This window comes from Papilio machaon, chromosome 9 (assembly GCF_912999745.1).
Source record: "Papilio machaon chromosome 9, ilPapMach1.1, whole genome shotgun sequence".
In the NCBI taxonomy this organism is placed as follows: Eukaryota; Metazoa; Arthropoda; class Insecta; order Lepidoptera; family Papilionidae; genus Papilio; species Papilio machaon.
This window is the reverse complement of record NC_059994.1, coordinates 4,195,236-4,216,674: the sequence shown is the minus strand read 5'-3', so window position 1 is coordinate 4,216,674 and position 21,439 is coordinate 4,195,236. Positions and strand designations below refer to the sequence as shown.

The following is a 21,439-nucleotide window of genomic DNA, read 5'->3' as shown; positions in this document are numbered from 1 at the left end:
GATTTTTATTAACGTACATTCATAATTGAATTAGATTGCGTATATAATTATAACATTATCTATTAGGGCAATAACACGGCCATTCACTAAACATTTTATTCAACCTTTGTTTATCACTGAAAATTACGTTTTAAATTTTAGTTTCGCTTATTAGTTACCTGTCTGATGACGTTATAGCAGCGAAGTGAGCGCTTCCATAGATAATAATATTAATAAAAATCGTTTATTTATGCAACAAAAGTATGGTAATTACATAGTAATAGTATGCCTGGTTCCTAAACTAGGTTCTAGACCTGTGTTATAGGAGCCAGGACTCTTTCGTCTTAGTGGAACTTAGTTAAAATTATTATGTACAAGTTATAATAAGTTGCTAATGCGGTGCCTACTTTTAATGGACAATTTCAAAAGGGGAAGCACAAGCAAAATAAACAGTAAGTTTTAGTTTCTGCAGACATGTGTGAGACGGTTGTCGCGACACTTTTCAGCAAATTGATGAAGTCTCGATAAACTCAAACGTAATACGATTTTTATATAATTCTCACAGTTTCTACATTTATCTTTCAATTTGATTAAATATATGTAATACTTATGTAGATAAAAGCGAAATAATACTTAGACAATGTTACAAGAACGTGATTTATATTTTTCCCACGATGTTTTTTTTTTTTCATAATATGTAATCTAAGTAGTATAACCAATTGGTTGGACTTTAAATTCTTATATTGCTTTATAATTGGGAATTGGAATTGTATCATTCATCCCCAGTTCACTATACGTCACCACTGAAGCGCTCAGTGCCTACGCTAAGTTAGGGGTGACTAGGCCATGGTCAACCACGTTGGCCAGTTTGGGTTGGTTGACTTCACACATATCTTTGAATTTCTTCGCATCACGATGTTTTCCTTGACCATATGTAAATCGAAAATAAATTGGTACATGGCGAGATTCGGACCGAGGACCTGCAGATTACAAGTCAAGTGCTTAAACCCTGAGCCACCGAGGCTCCACCGATACCACCATATTTACTTAAATCAATAGAGTAAAAGATTTCAAAATAGAATTTTGTATTAATACACTGTGTAACTTATATAAAACCATTGAATTATGGCTCATTGTTAATTTATCCTTGTTTCGTAATTGTTTAATGAAGTTTGAAGCAACAAATCATATCGCGTTGATCTTAACAATATCTGCTAGGATTTTCTCGAATATTCGCTTAATAAAACATAACTTTCCTTAAAATTCAATTAGTAATATTTACCCTAATTGTATATTTAAAAATTTAAAGGTAACAAGTAATTTTTTGTTTTGTTTTTGAAAGTATGGAATTATTAACTAGAGATTTTTATTATTATGAAGTAACCTCATATACATTCTTGACTTCTATACATGGATAGGCCATACACCGTGGTATATTGTGCCTATATAATATTCACTATTTTGGCGCTGAGGGTTCGAACTCAGAGATATAGAATTAACTGCAAATCACTTCAACAAACGCGTTTAATTAGAAACGAAGCAAATGCTGTCATTCGCAAGCAACTACCTATCCATATATACAGATCAATAGTTTTTGATTTCCAGAAAATTAGATACAATTAACTAAATAATTTTAAGAAATTTTCCAAGCAAAGTAAATATAGTGTCACATAAAGTGCTTCGACGATTACTATAGAAATATATACAAAAAATTTACTTCAATTTAATTTATTTCAAAGTAAAATTCTTAAAAATGATTAATAAGGATAAATGTTCTTGTTGTAATAAGGTTTCAGTACTTTGATGTCTTATTTTATTTTCCACTGATTTCTTTTGATAAATAATTTTCGTCGAATAGAGATGAATGAAATACTAAAAGTGTTTCAGTTTTTTTCCACTTCAATAGGGAAATATCCTGGTTGCCTAAATTTAATTAATATTGGTCATTAGTAAACATGAATTTGAAGAATTCAAGAGACTCAAGAGACGTACTCGTAGTTGTATGTACAAATTAGATCATATATTTTACAGTTAGAAATAACATATAATTAAGATGAAAGACGGGCTAGAAACTAAATTATCTATCCGTTCATATATACTACTCGTAATATCCAACTGAAAAAGAAATTTATAAGTATCTTTGTAAGTGACAGGATCGTGTGATTTAATCTGTCTTTATATAAATCGCTTGGTTGTGAGCAGGAAACGCTATATTATATGACTTAATTATCCGAAACAAAACAGCAAAAATTACCAAGAGGGAAAATGTTCAACTTCATTGATGCAATTAATTTATTGAATAAATCAATAGTAAGCAGGCAACGTGGAACAGACATAATATAATGCGTCTTATCTCTTTTAAGGAAGACATCTTTCGCTTGAGCGTTTGACAATTTCATAATAGAATGGGTATTTTTGGCTCCAAAAAATACTATGAACTAATTTCCTAATGTAGTCTACTAGTTTGCTCATTGACATAAGTAATACTTACGATTGTTTTACTTTGCTTTGACCTACAAGACTTTCTGTAATTTAACATGGTAATTAATTAATTAGTGTATTGATGCTAACCACTCGTATTTGTTAACAAGACAAAATAAATTGTAACGTGTTTAGTAAGAATGATTGTAGATATTTACATATTTTACAACTTTAAGTATTCGGTTAAAAAAAAGAATCAACGACAATATCAACTACCAGAATGTCAATTATTTTAGTTATTCATCTTCGTTATTCACCTAATAAAATTAAAAAATAAATATTTTACTATTGTAAAAACTTCAAACTATGACTAACCAAATAAACTAAGACTATGCAATATGTGCCCAACGTCTACACATATAACAGACATAACGGAGAGACATAACGGAACAGGAAAACTTGGTATTTAATATTACTTAATTTTATGGGCTGAATCAACGCGAACAAAATCATCAAGCGTAGACTTGTAATAAGGTTATATCCTGGTGAAGAAAGTAAATTTGATTAGTATTATGAGCTCTAAAATATCTTAGAAACGTACGTTCTTTGGTATTAATAATACTCGAATAATGAGTCAATATTGATTTCGAATTTAGTTACTAACGATACTTGAGTCAATTGAGTGCAGTAATGTATGTTTTCATACAATAAAATCCAGTACCTAATTAGTTAATTTATAAAACAATGATGCTGCGAATTCCGATTAATCGATAAAATTCTATTAAACGCTTTTTCAAGAATTCAACATCATCTTTCTGTTTTTCTTCTGTAATCACTAATTCGTCAGAATAAACAATCATATGCTAAAATCTCATGATTTCTCATGAATTCAACGTCTTATTATTATTCCTTAGAGAATATAATATCATTTAAACAGTATGTAATAACATTTTTCATTGTATAATATGTACATTTAAAACAAATGTATATTTAAAAAAAATATAAATTTGTCGCCCTCTTGCTTTAAAAAAGCTAATTTTTAATTTGGAAAGTTCAATCTTTTGGCGATTTCCATGGAATGCGAAACTTTACCCCTGTTTTATGGCACCGCACAGTGCGATGGGAAAAGGGCTATAAAAATAATAAATTACTCGATTAATCTTTGGGACTCGCTATAGGAATTGCATTTTATTGTAATGTTTTACGTAATATTCGATTTTTTTATTATAAGAGAAGGGGGCAAACGAGCAGCGGGAACACCAAGGTGTTCATCGATGCCCATGGACATCTGCAATACCAGAGGAATCGCAGATGCGTTGCCGGCCTTTGAGATGATGATACGCTCGCTTCTTGAAGAACCCTAATTTTAAACTATGTCGAGTTAACAAAAAACTAACACTTTTTTGTCAGGTTTTTTTTTTAGATAATTTTAGATAAACCTTATTACAGTGTGATTGAAATGACATCATCTTCACCGCAACAAAAATACTCGAGGTACACGTTTTTATGTATATATTATTTTATAAATTAAATATTATGTTATATATTATAAATTTACCTGATAAGTAATAATAACTTGAGGTGGAACAACAAAACAAAACTTTTATTACATTTTTGATGTACGATAATTAGTTACCCGAAGACAATACAATAATGGTTGCATTCAGTGGAAACTTGGTGATTTATTACGTTACTTTTTAATTATTATGAGGCACTTTATGATTGAATGAAATTTTTGCTCGAGAAGGATATCGTTGAATTTCATCCCCGCTACGTGAAATCTGTATAAGTTTAATGTCCTCCCTTCGCGCGGTTTGGTTCGCGCCAAACCGTTGCAGTGACAGTGCTTTCCGCTGCAATCGTCGCCATTCAGAATCAGACGCGGTATTTTTATTTGTTTTTTTTTTCAGCCAGTGTTCGTTTTTGTGTGCAACAGATTTTTAAAGCCAGTAAGTTTTTATGTTTGTTTAATTTTTATTAATTTAATATTTTAATATATTTGTGTGATCAAATTAAATTATTTTTAAATTTTTTTTAAATATGCATTTCTTTGAAGTCGAACTTTTTGTGTATCGTATAAGTCTTTCATTGAATCTTTGAAACACTCTTTATACATTATAAATTCCATTGGAATATATCTTTACTCTATATTTTATCAGTTAGAAAGCAAGTGGGAGTAACAACTGTTAAATATAACATCTAATTCATCAGTACATTAAGAACTTGTGTTAAGTTTCCTCGCCGTAGGGCAGATTATCGGTCTGTTCCGGCGTTACTCGAAGCCTTTAGGGTCTCGTAGTGTGCAATTTAATCACAATTGTATCTCTTTATCGAGTACGTAATCATTACGGTGTTACCAAGGGAAACTTAAATGTTCCCTAGTCACATTAGTAGCGATTGCATAAGGAATTCTTTGCTAAAGAAATATCTATATAACAACAAATACCTTATTAATATTAAAAAAAAAAAAAACTATGAATTTGTTACGAACGATACTTCGAGCCAGAATATAAATCAGGAAACACCTCAGTTTTTAAAATCGATCACGCTGTTTAGTAAGTGACAACGGAACTGCATACACACAACCTATACAGTTGCAAAACCTCACAAGATTATGATGAGCAATGTAGTGCATTCATTAGTAAGCAAGAGAAGACATGTATCTGACGGCATATCCGCAGAGGCGGTTCGCTTTGATTGAGTTTTGTTTACGCGCCAACAGTGAAACTGCACGTGACTTGGGCTTAGTGAATGTTTCAATGACAGATACACAATAGTGTTAATTATGTATTAACTAAATAGAAAATTATTCCAAAGTCATTGTACAAGGCTGAAGATTATTTAACATATTTAGAACACACTGTATTAAAAGATTCAAGCTTTATATAGGCTCGTGGTTATTTCTGATCATTTGTCTATGCATATTGTGGTTCTGGGCTCTTTTACGATATTCCGAGCATATTAAGTTTGGACGACACAATATCTGAATCAATCAAAGTCCTTATACAATACAATAAATTATTACAAGTTCTTTATTTCTTAGTATTTTATTATTATACGTAACACAAAGAGAAGATGAACACGGTTGTTCGAAATTATAAATTAAACCCTATCCGATTGAGTTAATTAAGAAGGGATTTATTTAAAACAACATCATGAATGCAATTCATTTAATCTTAACCTATTTAAAATACTGTAGTCTCTGTGAAGTTGATATAAATGTATTGTAAAAGATTTTAATTGAACGCCGGCATGCTAACAAGTTGCACAATATTGCGTTGTCTGTATCAAATAGCGAATACGGAATACGTTTCATTAAGGCTTTTGATTCATTATGATTTTGAACAATAGCCTATTGTAATGGTCCGAATTGATCGGAATATACGTTGCTTAATTAAGACTTAGTTAAAATAGTTTTCGAATTCCCGGATTTATTGATAACCTTCTACAGTACTCGAAGAAAAAAGATTTGTAATTCAATTTATGGTTAAGTTCATTTATTTTTCACTTTTATTGATATGTCTCACAGTATTGATAAAATACACTCTTTTTTTGAAAAAAAAAAAACGATTAAGTATTTCAGGCTTTATGTTTTATGCTATTTAGTTTTTATCTTCGTATCTAAGAAAATTAATTATTCAAAATAAAATTACCTAACAAGAATTAAGCCTTGGTCTCAAAAAAAGGTCAAGACAGTTTTCTAACTTACAGTCCTGGATCACCATTGGAATAGTATAATAGATAATTGATCCGTACTCCCAAGTTCTTTCACAACAATCGAACCTTGTTTCCTACCGAGCCGTAACCGTGTCGAGGAAAAACGTGAGCGAATGAAAAATAATAAAGCATTGTAGCCATAATACGGCAAGTGACATTGTCTCATAGTCGTGTGATTATGACAATTATTGCATGTTAGTTCGGCGGTGAAACCGGGCCAGATCAACGAGCTATTTGATCATAAAAATAGTAATAAAATGTATATTCTAGACAGATCTGTAATTTAAAGATCTATATTTTAATGATATCTAATATATAAAATTCTTGTGTCACGGGGTTCGAACTTGAACTCCTCCGAAACGGCTCGCGAGTCGCGGGCGACAGCTAGTAAAATATAAAAAAATGTAACGATGCGGTAACAAAATATTATTAAGCTGTCATTTGGTTTTCAAATGTTACTATGGTTAATCTATAGTTTACACACTAGAATTTTTTTGGGCTAAAAAGTTCTGGTCATAACAGATTTGAAAAGCAAATTTCTGTCTGGTCCAATTAAGTTTATAAGGTTGGGTTGTGCATAATTTTTAAGTGAGAATTTCATATTTAACAGTTTTATAAGACAAGTTACGAAACATATTTTACATAAAAACACAATGTTCACACGCAGCTGTGAAGAGAGAGCAATGAAAAGTATTTCAATACCACTCTTGTGTTACAAAGCTTTACTAAACGTATGTACATACATCCAATATGACAATAGTCAACGATGTAAATAATGGAAATCGTTGTTTAAACGTAATATCGACTACTAGCTGTCACCCGGCTCGTCGTTCGCGTGGAATTAAAAAAAAAAACTGAGTTGTCTATGCGCTTTTTCAGACAATATTCAGATCGTACAGCCGTTCTAAAGTTAAGGTGATAACAATCATCGATACATATATCTGTACAAACTATTGCATTTACAATATTGAGAATGATAACTAAAGATTGAATTACAGTTGTCCTATGGTATGTTAGGCTCGGGTTATGTTATGTTGTCAATAATCAACTAATTCCGGTTAATGCGACCTTGCTTCGATTTCATAATAAATAGATTTAGGTACCACTTGTCGACACGATTTTGACCAATGGTAATGTCAAAAGCGTACCACATTAGTCTTGTGAACGCCCTTGTTAACTAGTCGTGTTTTCGATACCTAATCGTATCGAATATTACGTAAAACATTATAATTATTTTTGAATGATATAACTAAAACCAAACTCACACGAACATCAAACACACACTTATCCAAAAATTAATAAAATCTGTTGTAAATGTAAAATATTTATGAATTGAATTTCATCAATAAGTAACAATAATTGTTATCATTACACGTGATAACTTCTTGGTTAAATTTCTTTATAATTATTTAAATGAAGTATTCCGGATCTTAGTTAGATTTAAATGCTCTTATACAATAATACATCTTTCGAAACCGACTTGGACAAAAGGTAAAAGGTTAAAAATTATATGTCATCAAGATGTGTAACATTTACGTTAAAGAAATATATTTGTAGACATATATGGAGTTTGCAAAATATACTTTCTCTTCACTTACGAGTGAATCTGAGATTGCAGTGCGATAATCTTTGCTTCCCACTACTCTATTACGTCATTGTCAATTGTGAAAACATAATAAAGGATTGCTACATTTTTCGTAAATCGATCAAGTTTTAAAAAATTAAATTGTACTGTTTATAAAGTTTAATCGCGAATCTTTTTATTGTAGTCCCAACCCCATGTTGGTACTGTTATTGCAGTTAATTGTGTAAAGGTGAATATACACTAGAGAATTTTCTCAAGCATTTCTATATAATGTAACGTTTTTACGGATGGTATAATACAGGTAAAAGCACAGTTTACAAAGCGTCATACACTCGAACATATCATAGAGCGGCTTGTTGTTTTCTGCCGCGCGGGTTCTGTTACAAGTAAATGCTCTAGTCAATACCCACCTTAAGAAATTATTTTCAGACATAGAAAAACAAAAAAAGAAGTTAAAATTCAGATTAAAAAAATATACGAAATCTATATCGATTCGATTTCAAGACAGGTAATATTAGCAGAATATATCATTATTATTTCTACTACCATAAATTCTGTCCAATTATAATAAAAATGTATTGATTTATTATTAAAAACTTTTACGATTTAAAGATGATGTAAAACCGTTAAGGATGTTTTGTAATAAAAGTGACCTTAATAATCTAGACAAATCTTATTATAAAGTCATATTTTATTGCAAATATCAGCAAACATGAAATCAAATAATTTTTTATGCATTTTCGTTTATGCGCGGTAAAGGTGTAAAATTTAAAATTGGAATTAAACATGAACAGACGCACAATTATAAACGTAATTTAAGTAAAAATGTTGTAAACTGTGACTCAAAGTAGAAAATTCTACTCGCAAGTGAATGAACAAAGAGTTAAAATACGTAAATCTTAAGGAAATCGAGCAAACAAGGCCAGGCCATGGTTATTTGTCATGATTTCATCGGACAGGAGATAAATAATGAATGTGGAAAAAGCGCGTTGGCTACAAATCTTGTAGATAAGTATTTTTATTTCGATAATTGATTGTATTTTTGGCGCCTGAACAGAATGAGTAAAAATGTCTTTCATATTTAAAACTAGCTTTTACCCGCGACTCCGTCCGCGCGGAATAAAAAATAGAAAACGGGGTAAAAATCCTATGTCCGTTTCCTGGTTCTAAGCTACCTGCCCACCAATTTTCAGTCAAATCGACTCAGCCGTTCTTGAGTTATAAATATTGTAACTAACACGACTTTCTTTTATATATATAAGATATATAGATTCTACATAAATTACTTGGCACGTCTTGTGTTTATTTACTTTTCTACTATCTACTTATCTTCATTCTTATAAAAAGTTGTAACATCTGTTATTGAGGGATCTCACTGTCAATTTACAAATAAAGAAAATAAGATTCTATTTCGTCGTTATTTATTATTTATTTTTTCGCTTCGAAATCGAACCTCAAATTAAATTACGAATGTCTACCTTTGAACTACAAGACATACAATACATAGAAAGGGTAAAGAAAATTACAAATAAATACCTTTTATAGTACTAAGATGATAACGTAGACTAGAAACTCGACAATTAATTTTCTCCAATGCTAACAATAGTAGAGTAAAGATGTTTGTTGTTTATTTATATAATGAAGGCCAGTGTCGAGGAAAATGTTATTTAAATTGTATTCAAATTAACAAAAAATATTTCTTATGTGAAATGAAATTATTGTATCAATATGAATTGCCTTTAAAATTTATATAAAGGGCTATGTTTATTTATGAAATAATAGAACTGATAAATATTTGAAGAACGTTTTTCACAAAAAAATATAATGAATAAATCGCCACATTTCCTCATCTGCATGTTATGCAAGATGATGCCTTTATGTTACTAACAAAACCGTGGAATATATATTTAAAAGTAAAATACAATAGTTCGGTTCAAAGATCTTTTCTCAAGCCGATAAAGGTGAGTTACATATGTGCATTTTATCTTGAAACAAAAGTTAATTGTACACGTAATTTTTACTAAGTAAATGTAAGGTATTATTAACCAGGTGGGAATGTTATTCTTCAAATTTAATAGCATATACAAATCAAGATAACACATTGATTAGTTTTCTCACGTAATACACAATTAACATTGTAATGTTCATCGATTAAGTGGAAGTTTTTTATACCTCTATTATGCCATCAATTAGAAAGGTATTGTTTTCATTATGTGATCTATTAGAAATTTAAATTAGTCGAAACTTTTAAACATGTAAACAGAAAATATTTTACACATTAGTGCCTACTTAAAACTAGATTTAAAAATTCCACTATTTACCCGTGAAAGTTACTTCGAGTTACTAGTTTTAAAAACCTGTAAAAACGATTAATTCAGTTTAACGTTAACTTTGTACTTCCTTCAGTTGTACTGTAACTGAAAATTTTTCACAAAACTGAAAAAAAATTTTACTGTGTTACAGTCTCACTTTTCCTACACATGTAAGATTTAACTGAACAGTCCGAATGTTCAGCTAAGCTAAATTAAGCTGGCTACAGACATTCAGTTTCAACTGTATGCAGCTTAACAAATAACTTTCGATAGTAAAATCCTTGCGTTAAATTACGACTCGTCAATCATAATAATCATTATGATAAGTGTTGCAGTGCGCGGCAAATTCCTTTGATGTGTAACAACTAGTTTCTGAACTCGTAAGACGAATACATAATCTTCATTCAGTAGAAGATTTATTTATATAGTTTTCAAATGATACCTAATTGTACAATTAGCAATCTTAGATTTTCAAAGCATCTATTTATAACAGAAAAATATGTTAGAACTACGAATAACTTTATCGTCTAGATTTATTATTAATAAATCTTTAAAAATATTACTGCTTCTTTGTATTGACTTACGACATTCTGGATTTGGCCACCGTAAAATTAAGTACCTTAATCGACTCTACGTAAACATATAAATGAATTATTGAAGGAAAAAGAAGTCAAAGATAATAGCTAATTTGAAAAACTTGTATAAAAACATTTTGTCATCCCTCTCATTAATGAGACAAAATGATTATTAAAGTATTAAGGCAGTGAAATTTTACGGTTACATTTTAACTGCCAGTTACACTGACGATCTCGAGAGTGATATGTGAAAGTGACATTGACACTGATTCGTTTTTTGCTAGAGATTTTTTGTTCCATCACATCTGACGTAAGAGAACTTAAGTGAGGCCTACATTATGTTGACGTTACCTTAAGTACATTTGGAGCCCATTGAAGTAGAAAGTGTATCAAATGGAATTTGTTGCATCAATACAAATTTATCGTGAGTTTCCATTGCTGATTCGTAAGTATAGCCATCTCTTTCATTACACAATCACGTCTGTAAACCAGAAAGGGTAGGCAGAGATCACGGACCTTTATTTGGCGTTGCCAAATGAACCTCCGCAATCTACTTTTCGCCATTTCGGAAGAGGAAACGTGACGCGTGGCGAGCCACGTCGCCGTCTTTTTCTCCCGGGAATTTACACATATGGATTGCATTACTATGTTTTCCTTCACCGTACGAACGTCGGATAAATGAACATATACAAATCGAAAATCGAAAAACATATTGGTACATGGCCGGATTCGAACCCAGGACCTAAAGATTGCAAGTCAAGTGCTTAACCCCTGAGTTACAGACGTTCATCTCTTTCATTCTCAATAAAAATATCAAGATAAAGCTGTTTCGGTAGTGGAAATGTTAGATTTTTTCTGTTTGGTTATGATTTCCCTTTCATTGCAACTTTTCCCCTTTTTATTTAGGTTGCGAATATTTTCTGGTGACAGTATTTATTGTTTGATATGTGCCAGCAATAAATTCAGCACCTGATTGTATGCAAAATATTGAGGTGTATTTATAAAGGTTTTATATCTTTTTATTAGACTGATTTAACGTTAATGTTTTCCGTATTTTCCTCTGAGCCTAAGGGCACAGTCAGTTTAATTAACAGATTGTATTATAATTTTTCTCAGGTAATCATACTTATATCTTAACTTATATTACACTAACTCTCTTGTGAAGTGAGCAATATTTAAGATTTGCGTAAACATTATTGATGAGATGAGATCGTACAACATGGAAATTAAAGGGGACAGGAAAGGTCACACGATATTGCCTCAGCTTGCATTATCTTGCTAATATTATAAATGCGAAAGTTTAGATGGATGGATTTTTGTTAGAAGGTATCTCTGGAACGGCTCAACGGATCTTGATAAAATTTGGCACAGATGTAGAACATAGTCTGAAAGAACACATTGGCTAGTTATTAAGTAGTAGTATTATTTTGCGCGGGCAACAGCTTGTAATTTATAAAATGTCAAGATGGTTGTTCTATATAATATTTTATATTTTATACATTGAATCGAAAATCGTGTCGGATCAAAAGTATTAATTAAAAATAAATATGCGTATGATAGAAACATCATTATTTATTTATGCTCATTAATCATACAAATCGTAATTTTTACAGTTCAATGTCAAAGCGAAATTACTTTAGAAATATAACAAAGCCAAGGTCTAACTGTTTGAACTGAGTTCGAAATTTGAAAACTGTATTAACAATTTATTCTTATAACATTGTACTTAAATAATAATTAGAAATCTAAAAAAAGTTGATGTCTATAACTTGAAAGTTTTAACGAACAGTAAATAAAGTTAATTTAAGATAACGTAATCTTTGCCTACGTTCAATCATGTTACAAAATAATTTACTCGTAATATATTGCACTTATTTACTCTTTAATTGAAATTGATTCAAGTTAATGTAGTTAATGCAAGCAGCAACCACATTAAAACATTGCGTCCTCATTATAATGAAATGCTTTTGAATTCACGTACAATAAATATTTTGTGATTGTAAAAAGCTATATTAAAAAATGTCATTGATTTTATATTTCAGCAGCTTTTGTACAATGATTTACAACGATAGTCTTTGTTACAGATATATTAATGTTTTAGTTTGTGAAAGTTTAAATAATCTCTTTGAAAAAGTCTTAAGTGATTTGTGTAATGTTTTTGTGCCTTTGCAAGGAGACTCCCTTTGCATTTTGTGGAGTTGATACTCAGAAGAATTATTTGGAACATGTAAATAAAAAAAATTTTTACAACTACCTTTCATTTTACAGCATGTAAAAAAAAAAACAAATTACTAATAATGAAAAGCACTGCTTCATTAAAAAATGCTTTTATTTATGAATCCGCATTACAGATATAACCTTAATACGTTATTATTGGCCGCTAAATCAAAGCGAGTGCAAATCGTATGAACAGTGGAGTGTGAAATTAACATGAATATTAAACAATCAATTACATTGTAGATGTAATATGTCGGAAGAGAACGCTTTCGTACAAATTTGATGCAAAATGTATACATTATTACTATCCTCGGCTTTCCTAATCATTGTTTGACGGCGCATGAATTATCCTTCATTCATCATACTAATATTATAAATGCGAATGTTTAGATGGATGGATGGATGTTTGTTTGAAGGTATCTCCCTAACTTCTCAACGAATCTTGATGAAATTTGGCACAAATGGCATCGTCTTGAAGAACACACAGGCTACTGATTACGTTTTTTTTGTAAATTCTGCGCGGATGACGTCGCGGGCGATAACTAGTTATCATACAAACATAACTATGAATCATAGGTGTTCAATGGGAGCAATTGACAAAAGAAGAGCATTGGGGGCAATTTTATTTTCCTACGTCATCGTCTTTTCAATTTTAGTTCAGTTGCTTATTTAACTTGCCTACATTTCTTCATCATCGTGCCTCACGTTTTTATGTATTCAAATTCAAATACCTTGTAATATGAAAAGCAAAATCACATGTCAAATGGTGGCGATATTTAAGTCAAACGATTTATTTTTGGCTAGTCATTCTCGTGAATTTTCAAAGAAATTGGTGCTTTCTTATCTATTAACAAATCCATTCTTTCTACAATTCATCATAAATGCACGTCGGATTCGGATGCTCTTAATACAACCCAAAAAAAGTAATCGTCTCCGTTTTATATCCATTATCAATCAGTACGTTATTTCCTTTATGATGAATGTAATGATTGGCATTAATTTAGTTTCCTAAATAGGTTCTAGTTAAATTGTTACTTTTTTGAACCGTGAGAACTTTGCCTTTCTCGTATGTTAATTCATAGCAAGAATTTGTATGTAATCTTAAACACCACACAGACCATATAAAAAGGCATTGAACACGTTTGCGGCATCACTTAATATTAACTGCATTTCTTTCAACATTTTAATGTATTATTTATATATGTGAGTTTGTATGTACGTAAATTCCATTGTGATTTAATGCCGTGTCATATGATAAGAGTTATTTTTTCCAGAGTGTACAGTCAGTTGTTTTTTTTTTAATTTACAAGTAGTATTTTTTGTTGCAGCAATGATTAGGCCGATTCTAATATTAATATTGACCTTCAATGCTGTCAATGGAGGTTACTTCAGATATTTGAGCAACCAAATGCAGTCGCTATTGTCAACAGTTTCCCCTTTCGGTTACCAATTTAGTAGCACAAATATACCAATCACATCAAATGCTCCAGCGCTAAGACTACCAGTTAATGGATTTGGGTATGATAAAAGTTTTCTAGAATTTAATTGTTTTCTTTTTAACATTTTAATGTTGCACTTTTACCAAGATGTGACCATACGTGATTAATAACACCCACATAATAAGTAAAGTCTATAGATATACGAAGCACATTTTAATGTTATGTTGAATGTTGATATATAATTTAAATGTAGCACATTGACAATAAATGGAAATGTTTTGAACATAGGCCACTATGAGAAAAGAGAATAGAATGGTCATAATGATGTTTCAGCACTTGCATAGCAAATCGTGTGTTGTAATTTAAAACTTATTAACTTCACATTTGTATGTTGCATGTAAATTTGTGTTAAAACTTTGCACTTGTTAATAACATCTGTGTTATCTGCAGCCATGAGACGGTCGCCGCTACGTATGGAGTTCCCAACTACAGGTTATTTACAATAATTATAAGCATGTTATATAACTGAAATTCTTTCATTTCACTTATTATGTATCGACTTTTCTATATATCCAGGCGCTGCGTTAATTCTTAAAGGGATTTTATTGTCTACTTATTTTTAATACTTTATTTCTGACCTTTACTTTCAAATTAAAACATAGAAAATCATGCTTAAAAATGGATACGTCAATATAACTAAAATTAATATGTAAATAGTTTTATATTGCTAAATAGTTATCTATTTTAAATAATATTTTCAGCTTTATTTTCTGTTTATACTCGTAAAATTGCTTTTTTACATTATTTAAACTCAGAAATAACTACCATATATGAATTTATCAATCAATAATTTAATATCAAATAGTAATATTAATTTAAACATTGAATTAATATTACCGCTATTAAAGTTTTAGCAACCCGCCTCCGCCGCCCGGCAGTGGTTCAGACCCAGCAACTCAGACGTGTGGTCTGCCCCCGACTTTCTGTCCCAAAGCAAGGTACAGGTCTTTGGATGGCTCCTGTAATAATATACAGACACCAGTTTGGGGTACACCACAGACACCTTATGGTCGCCTTGTCCAATATAATTACGCTGATGGTGAGTGGTTAACATTCTTGGGTTTTTATTTTAAGATTCAGAATGTTAATAAAAAAAACCATATTTTTTATGTTTTTTGTTACAGGCGTTAGTGCGATGCCTATATCTCAAACGGGTCGACAACTGCCCAATCCTCGAGAGATAAGCTTAAGGCTCTTTCCAGACAAGCAACTGATAGATCCTGTTTGGAACCTAAATGCTCAACAGTGGGGTCAGATCATCACGCACGACATGTCATTGACCGCTGGTGTTGCACAGACACGTATGTAATGATATTTGTTGATCAATTAATACTCTTTATACGCAGAATACAGTAAATTTGATTTCTATCTTCTACTAATAACTTTTTCTGCATTTTCCAATTTTCTTCCTTTATTGGCTATCACTGCTCTCACATATTCTTTTAACCGATTTTCAGCCAGCGATGGTAGGCCCAAATTAAAAATAAATATTCCAATCCTAGAGGCGACCAAAAATTTTGCATCAAGTAGTCCTTTATGTCTTACAAGCGGTCTCCCGCGAATTCGTTAGCGCAAAATTAAAAAAGGATAGCTTATAAAAAGTCAAAGTCTCGTCAAAATCGGTCCAGCCGTTCCGGATATTACTTGAAACAAAGGCGGCCTTGCGGAGAGACAGACAAATTTTAATATTAGGTTTTTCGTTTTCACGCGAACGACATATGATTTCTTTTCTCGGTATTACGTACAGACACTCCAATTTTATTAATATGTATGTATATTTATTTAATTTATTTTTTATCATAATGAAAAACGTAATCGAAAGTTATTAATTCTATACCGAAGTCAATGCGCTAAGATTTTGGATATACACTTTCATGAACATTGAGATAAGACAAAACTCGAAAGTACGATGCAGAAATTCTGAAGTGATATCATAGAAGTGTTCTTCTGATTATTGCATAACAACAGTAGTAGGTTAAACTTTAGCATCATTGCTAATTAATATAATTTTGAACCAAAAGATATAATATAATATTAAAACATAAAAAAAACTATCAATGCACTGACTGAACCATTTCAAATTTTGCTTCTTTACTTTTTCGTCTATAATGATTGCCCAATATCTTAATAGGATCTACAATAGAGCATTAACTATCTGATCCAATTCATAGATAAGGATTTATTGACATGCTGCGACGATAACGGGCGGTTGGCCCCTGACGCCGCGTTCAACCCAACGTGCGCTCCAATTCTCATCCCTCCCACTGACGCCATACACGCCCCCCAGGGTACCCAGTGCATGAACTTCGTAAGGACCACAACCACCAGGGATAGAGGATGTACCGCGCCTAATGCTCCTGCCGAACCGGTAAGACCACATACCCAATTACTGTGTGACCAATTACAGTGTAATTTTAAAACAGTTCCTATTTGAGTTGGTTTATATTCAAATTTAAGTTCCCATTTTTTAATTGCACGATGAATTACTAAACAACTAAAAATAATGAATGCATAACACTGAATGGATTTGAAAGCCATAAATATAGACAGAACAGATTGAGTAATGTGAAGTTTATGTATACTTATTATGTTGTATATTTTACCGGACTCGGAAACGCATCAAAATGTCGTTTTATATTTAACGGTGCCATATACAGCACAATTATTCTTTACGATCCGTCAATTTTTTGAAACGAAACATTTTGTTGAACAATACTTATATTGCTGTCAATTTATTTTACGGAAGAAAAACCACATGTGCTATAAAAATGTTGTTGATGTCGATCAGTACGATAGTTCTACTTTTTGACATCGGCAAAGCAATCTACAAGCAGTATTCGTTCGATGGTCCCATAAAATGGAATTCTTGGCATTTTCTTAGCATTTTCTTGGCAAGTTACATATATTCACAGTCAGTTATATACAGTTATTAAAATATTAATATATGTATATAGGTAGAATAAAGCATATTTCATTTTTATTTAGCTATCAACAGTGACTGCATACATGGACCTGTCACTGGTATATGGCAGTAGTGCACAGCAAGGCGCTGCAATTCGTGCCTACTCCGGTGGCAGGCTGGCCACCCTCGTCCGGAGCGGGCGTGAGTGGCCGCCGCAGGACCCTAATATTACCCTCACATGTGAATCCGCGGTCTCTGTTAACGAACCTTGCTATTTAACTGGTGAGAAACGCGCCTTTTCTTGAAAAAAAAAAAAAAATTGTACTCATATCAAACTTACTAGGACACTATCGTTTATTAATTAAAACATGTATAGGAAATTAATAGAGGTTCTGTCTATTCAATAATCTTTTTTTATTCTTAAACGTTTAAGTTTTCCAATGTTATTATTTATTTCAGCTTATATATATTCGAATATTTGTATTCAAGAAAAACGAATCATTTAAATTTTCCGTTTATTCTTAGGTGACATCCGCGTCAACCAAAACCCTCAATTGACAATCTTACAAATAATTCTGCTTCGTGAACACAATCGTATTGCTGATAGTTTGGCCAAAGTCAATCCCTACTGGGACGATGAAACTATATACCAAGAGGCGCGCCGTATACATATTGCTGAGATTCAACATATTAATTACTACGAATATTTACCTATATTCCTTGGTAAGTAAATCAATAATGTAAGTGATGAAAATAGAGAACTGTGAAGTTATAATTAACAAAAGTTTTATAATTGATAATATTTAAATAGGTTTCAACAATATGGTGAAGAATAAACTCATCTATCCTGGAGCTAAAGGATACGTGAACGACTACAATCCGAGAGTCAACCCAACGGTACTGGACGAACATGCAACTGCTGCCTTCAGACATTTCCATACATTAATTAGAGGATATTTACAGTAAGGACTACCTCAACTTATTAATTACCAAGTTTTAGTACTTCCATAAACATACTCAAAAATTCAAGGAGCAAAGATTACGCATTTCTATTTGCATCTACATTGGCACCCCTTTCTCACACGTTTAAGATATAAGGAGTAGGTGTTCCTTATATCGCGTCTCTTTACTGCCAATATTATGATCGATAGATTTTTCTGGGACACCAAGATTGTCACTCATTTTACAACATGCTTGCTTTAATTTTTTGTGTTTACATATGTATATATTGTTTCTTCTTGCAGAATGATAACAGAAAATCGAAAACTATCTGGTACCGTGCGTATGAGTGATTGGTTCAACAGACCTTTGTTGTTAGAAATCAATAATGTATTCGATGATTTAGCTAGAGGTCTAACAACTCAGCCGCAAGACTTCAGTGATCAGTTCTGGGACACAGAAATGACGCAGTTTCTATTCAAGTAAGTAAAGAATTAATTTTGAACAAATAAAGATAATGTACAAGATTGAATGTTAAGTTTACAATAAATAAATTATTATTAGCGAAGTTATTCACAAATTTACGTAAATTCGATTTATGTTCTTCTTGAGTCAGTCTGCTTAAGGTACAGTCAATCGGTTCTTTGTTTTTTTTATTAACTATTGTTTATCTCTAGGCGTAATAATACATTTGGTGGAGATCTGAGAGCCACGGACATACAACGCGGGCGAGATCATGGTCTGGGTAGCTACAAAGCCACGCGGGCCGCTTGCAATCTGCCCGTGCCCCACACCTTCCATGATATGCTCGATTTCATTTCTGAACAGGTATTTATGACTTACATATACGGATCGTTTTATTTTTCACCCATGTGCATATCCATTCCATTGTCACTTTCTGTAGTTTTAAGCTTAAAAGATTATGAATATTTCAATTTGTGTTTTTTGAGATGTGGCATAAAAACCGTAAGTGGGAGTTTTGTTCCGATTAACGGCTTAATGTATAAACATTTAGATATAATTTTTTTTGTGTGACTCATATTCATGAATATTAAACTATAAATTTTTAATGAAATAACCATTAAATAGATAAAATTGCAAAAGCAAGCAATAAAAGAGATAAAACGGACACGTGATGTTTTAAGTGAAATGAATAACATATTTATTGAATAGTTAGTTAATAAGATGTCATAAAATTAATACAATTAGCTAATTTTTTAAATTCTCAAAATAGTTATCCGCCAAGAATTTTTTCAACAAATAATTTCTAAATATTTCTTAAAATTTTGAGGAACAAGCAAAAGGAATAAATTCCAACTAAACAAAGTAACAGTACAGCAAACTACTGGATAACATGGAATACATTCTGCACAGAACATCATGTATGACATCACTTACGCCACGTAGTGTCTTACAAAGGATAACTCTGACTTCAATGCTCTGTGACACCACGCATTTACAATTTGGTGAACGCTTTACATATCAGTTGTCCATCTTTATCTCTTTTTGACAGAACGTACAAATCCTGCAAACCCTATACGATACACCTGAGGACGTAGAGCTGGTTGTGGCTGGTTCTCTAGAGCGGAACGTGCCTGGCGCGCAGGCGGGGCCGACCTTCCTCTGCATACTCACAGAACAGTTCTACCGTACGCGTGCCGGTGATAGATATTTCTATGAAAACGGTGCTGATCCTGAGATTGCGTTCACACCAAGTATGTTGATTTTGTTATGCTTATGTTTCTTATACTTCTTTACCTGCTGAAAGATGTGCTTTGCAAGATTTATTGCTTTCACTTATGATGGCCATATGTCATTTTTTCACATTCTCATGTGCGCCATAAGCTTGATCTATTTAAATCGTACTGTACGCGGCGGCTATTATAAAATATTTTTGGTCTTATTTCCGTTTACTACGTACGTTACGTATATTTTAATTATCTGCTTTTGATTTAGCTTAAGTTGTTACAACTGTGTTTAGGTCAGCTTGAATCGATTCGACACGGAGCATCGATGGCTCGGCTACTTTGTGACAATGCGGACCACATACAGCTCATGCAGCCTAGAGCTTTCGAGCTAATATCGCACAAGTGAGTTTCCTTTTGTGTACTTTATTCTATAAGTATTTATGGTAATTTACATTTTCCTTATTTTATTTCTTAATTGACTGCCATATAATTTTGTTTTGAACTCAAGATAAGACAATTATTCTTTATGCCAACTGCTTGTTGACCATCTTTTGTTTTATGATTCCTTTGTATTTTATGATCATTTCATGATAAACGTTTCATATTATTGTTCCGGACGGACATGGCCTATTTATGTCTTCGTCCTTTATAAACCATGACAATGTCATACTTGTCGCCTGTAGTTGTGCCTATTTGTAGACATTAATCATAATGTAATTTAAGATGGTTTTTGGTCTTAAAATTGTATTAATGTTGTTTTTATTCACAGCAATAAATTAGTGCCATGTGAGGAACTGCCGACTGTGAACTTGTCTTTATGGGCCGATTCAAGAAATTACTATAAGAAGAAATAAGTAGGATAATCTTAGAATATAATAGTTAGATTTAGATACATATTAACATATATAGATAAAATAATTCTAGTTCATAATACTATCTAGCGTCTGGTATCTATCTTCGTATTATGTATGCCTATGTATTATTTAAAGAGAAACAAATAACAATACTAACCATGTGATATGAATAAATTAATGCATTGAATGTTGCAACGTATGCATAATAAATACAATATATGATTTAATTATTTAATAATAATACTTATGATGTATATAGGTTCTAAGGCTGGATTGTTTACCACAATTTTTATAATATATTATTGGCAATGAATTCATGTAGTAAACAGCTAATGAATTACTTCACTTGTTCCCATAATTTAATAAATCTAAAAGTTGAGTTTGTTTGTTGACTTTAAGTTTGTAATCGATTATCTCGATTTATTAACTTTCTGTAATTAAAGCTTAGAGAAGAATAAAGTTGAGATTAAAAATTTACTGTTATAATTGTATTTAAGTCTAAGTTGTAAATAAATATTTTTTACGATAAATCGTTTTTCTTTTCTTCATTTGATCCCTTATATAATATGGATTCTATCTTACTAATATTATAAATGCGAATGTTTAGTATGGATGGTTGTTTGTTAGAAGGTATCTCCAAAACCGCTAAGCGCATCTCGTTGACATTTGTCATAGATGTAGAACATAGTCAGGAAAAACACGTAGGCTACGAATATTTTTTTTAATTGCGCGCGGACGGAGTCGCGGGCGA

The 21,439-nt window shown here is 31.7% G+C and overlaps 1 protein-coding gene across 1 annotated transcript; it reads left to right on the top strand.

Moving 5' to 3' along the window:
- The first annotated feature begins 4,225 nt into the window (after positions 1–4,225).
- Positions 4,226–20,716, top strand: LOC106718604 (peroxidase-like). The gene is made up of 14 exons (XM_045679441.1): positions 4,226–4,349; positions 14,135–14,324; positions 14,696–14,737; positions 15,154–15,344; positions 15,430–15,606; positions 16,477–16,673; positions 17,291–17,489; positions 17,733–17,930; positions 18,019–18,169; positions 18,452–18,628; positions 18,824–18,974; positions 19,660–19,861; positions 20,128–20,236; positions 20,604–20,716. The coding sequence occupies exons 2-14, from the start codon at positions 14,137–14,139 to the stop codon at positions 20,686–20,688; spliced, it is 2,067 nt and encodes a 688-aa protein (XP_045535397.1). The 5' UTR covers positions 4,226–4,349; positions 14,135–14,136; the 3' UTR covers positions 20,689–20,716.
- Positions 20,717–21,439: the final 723 nt, after the last annotated feature.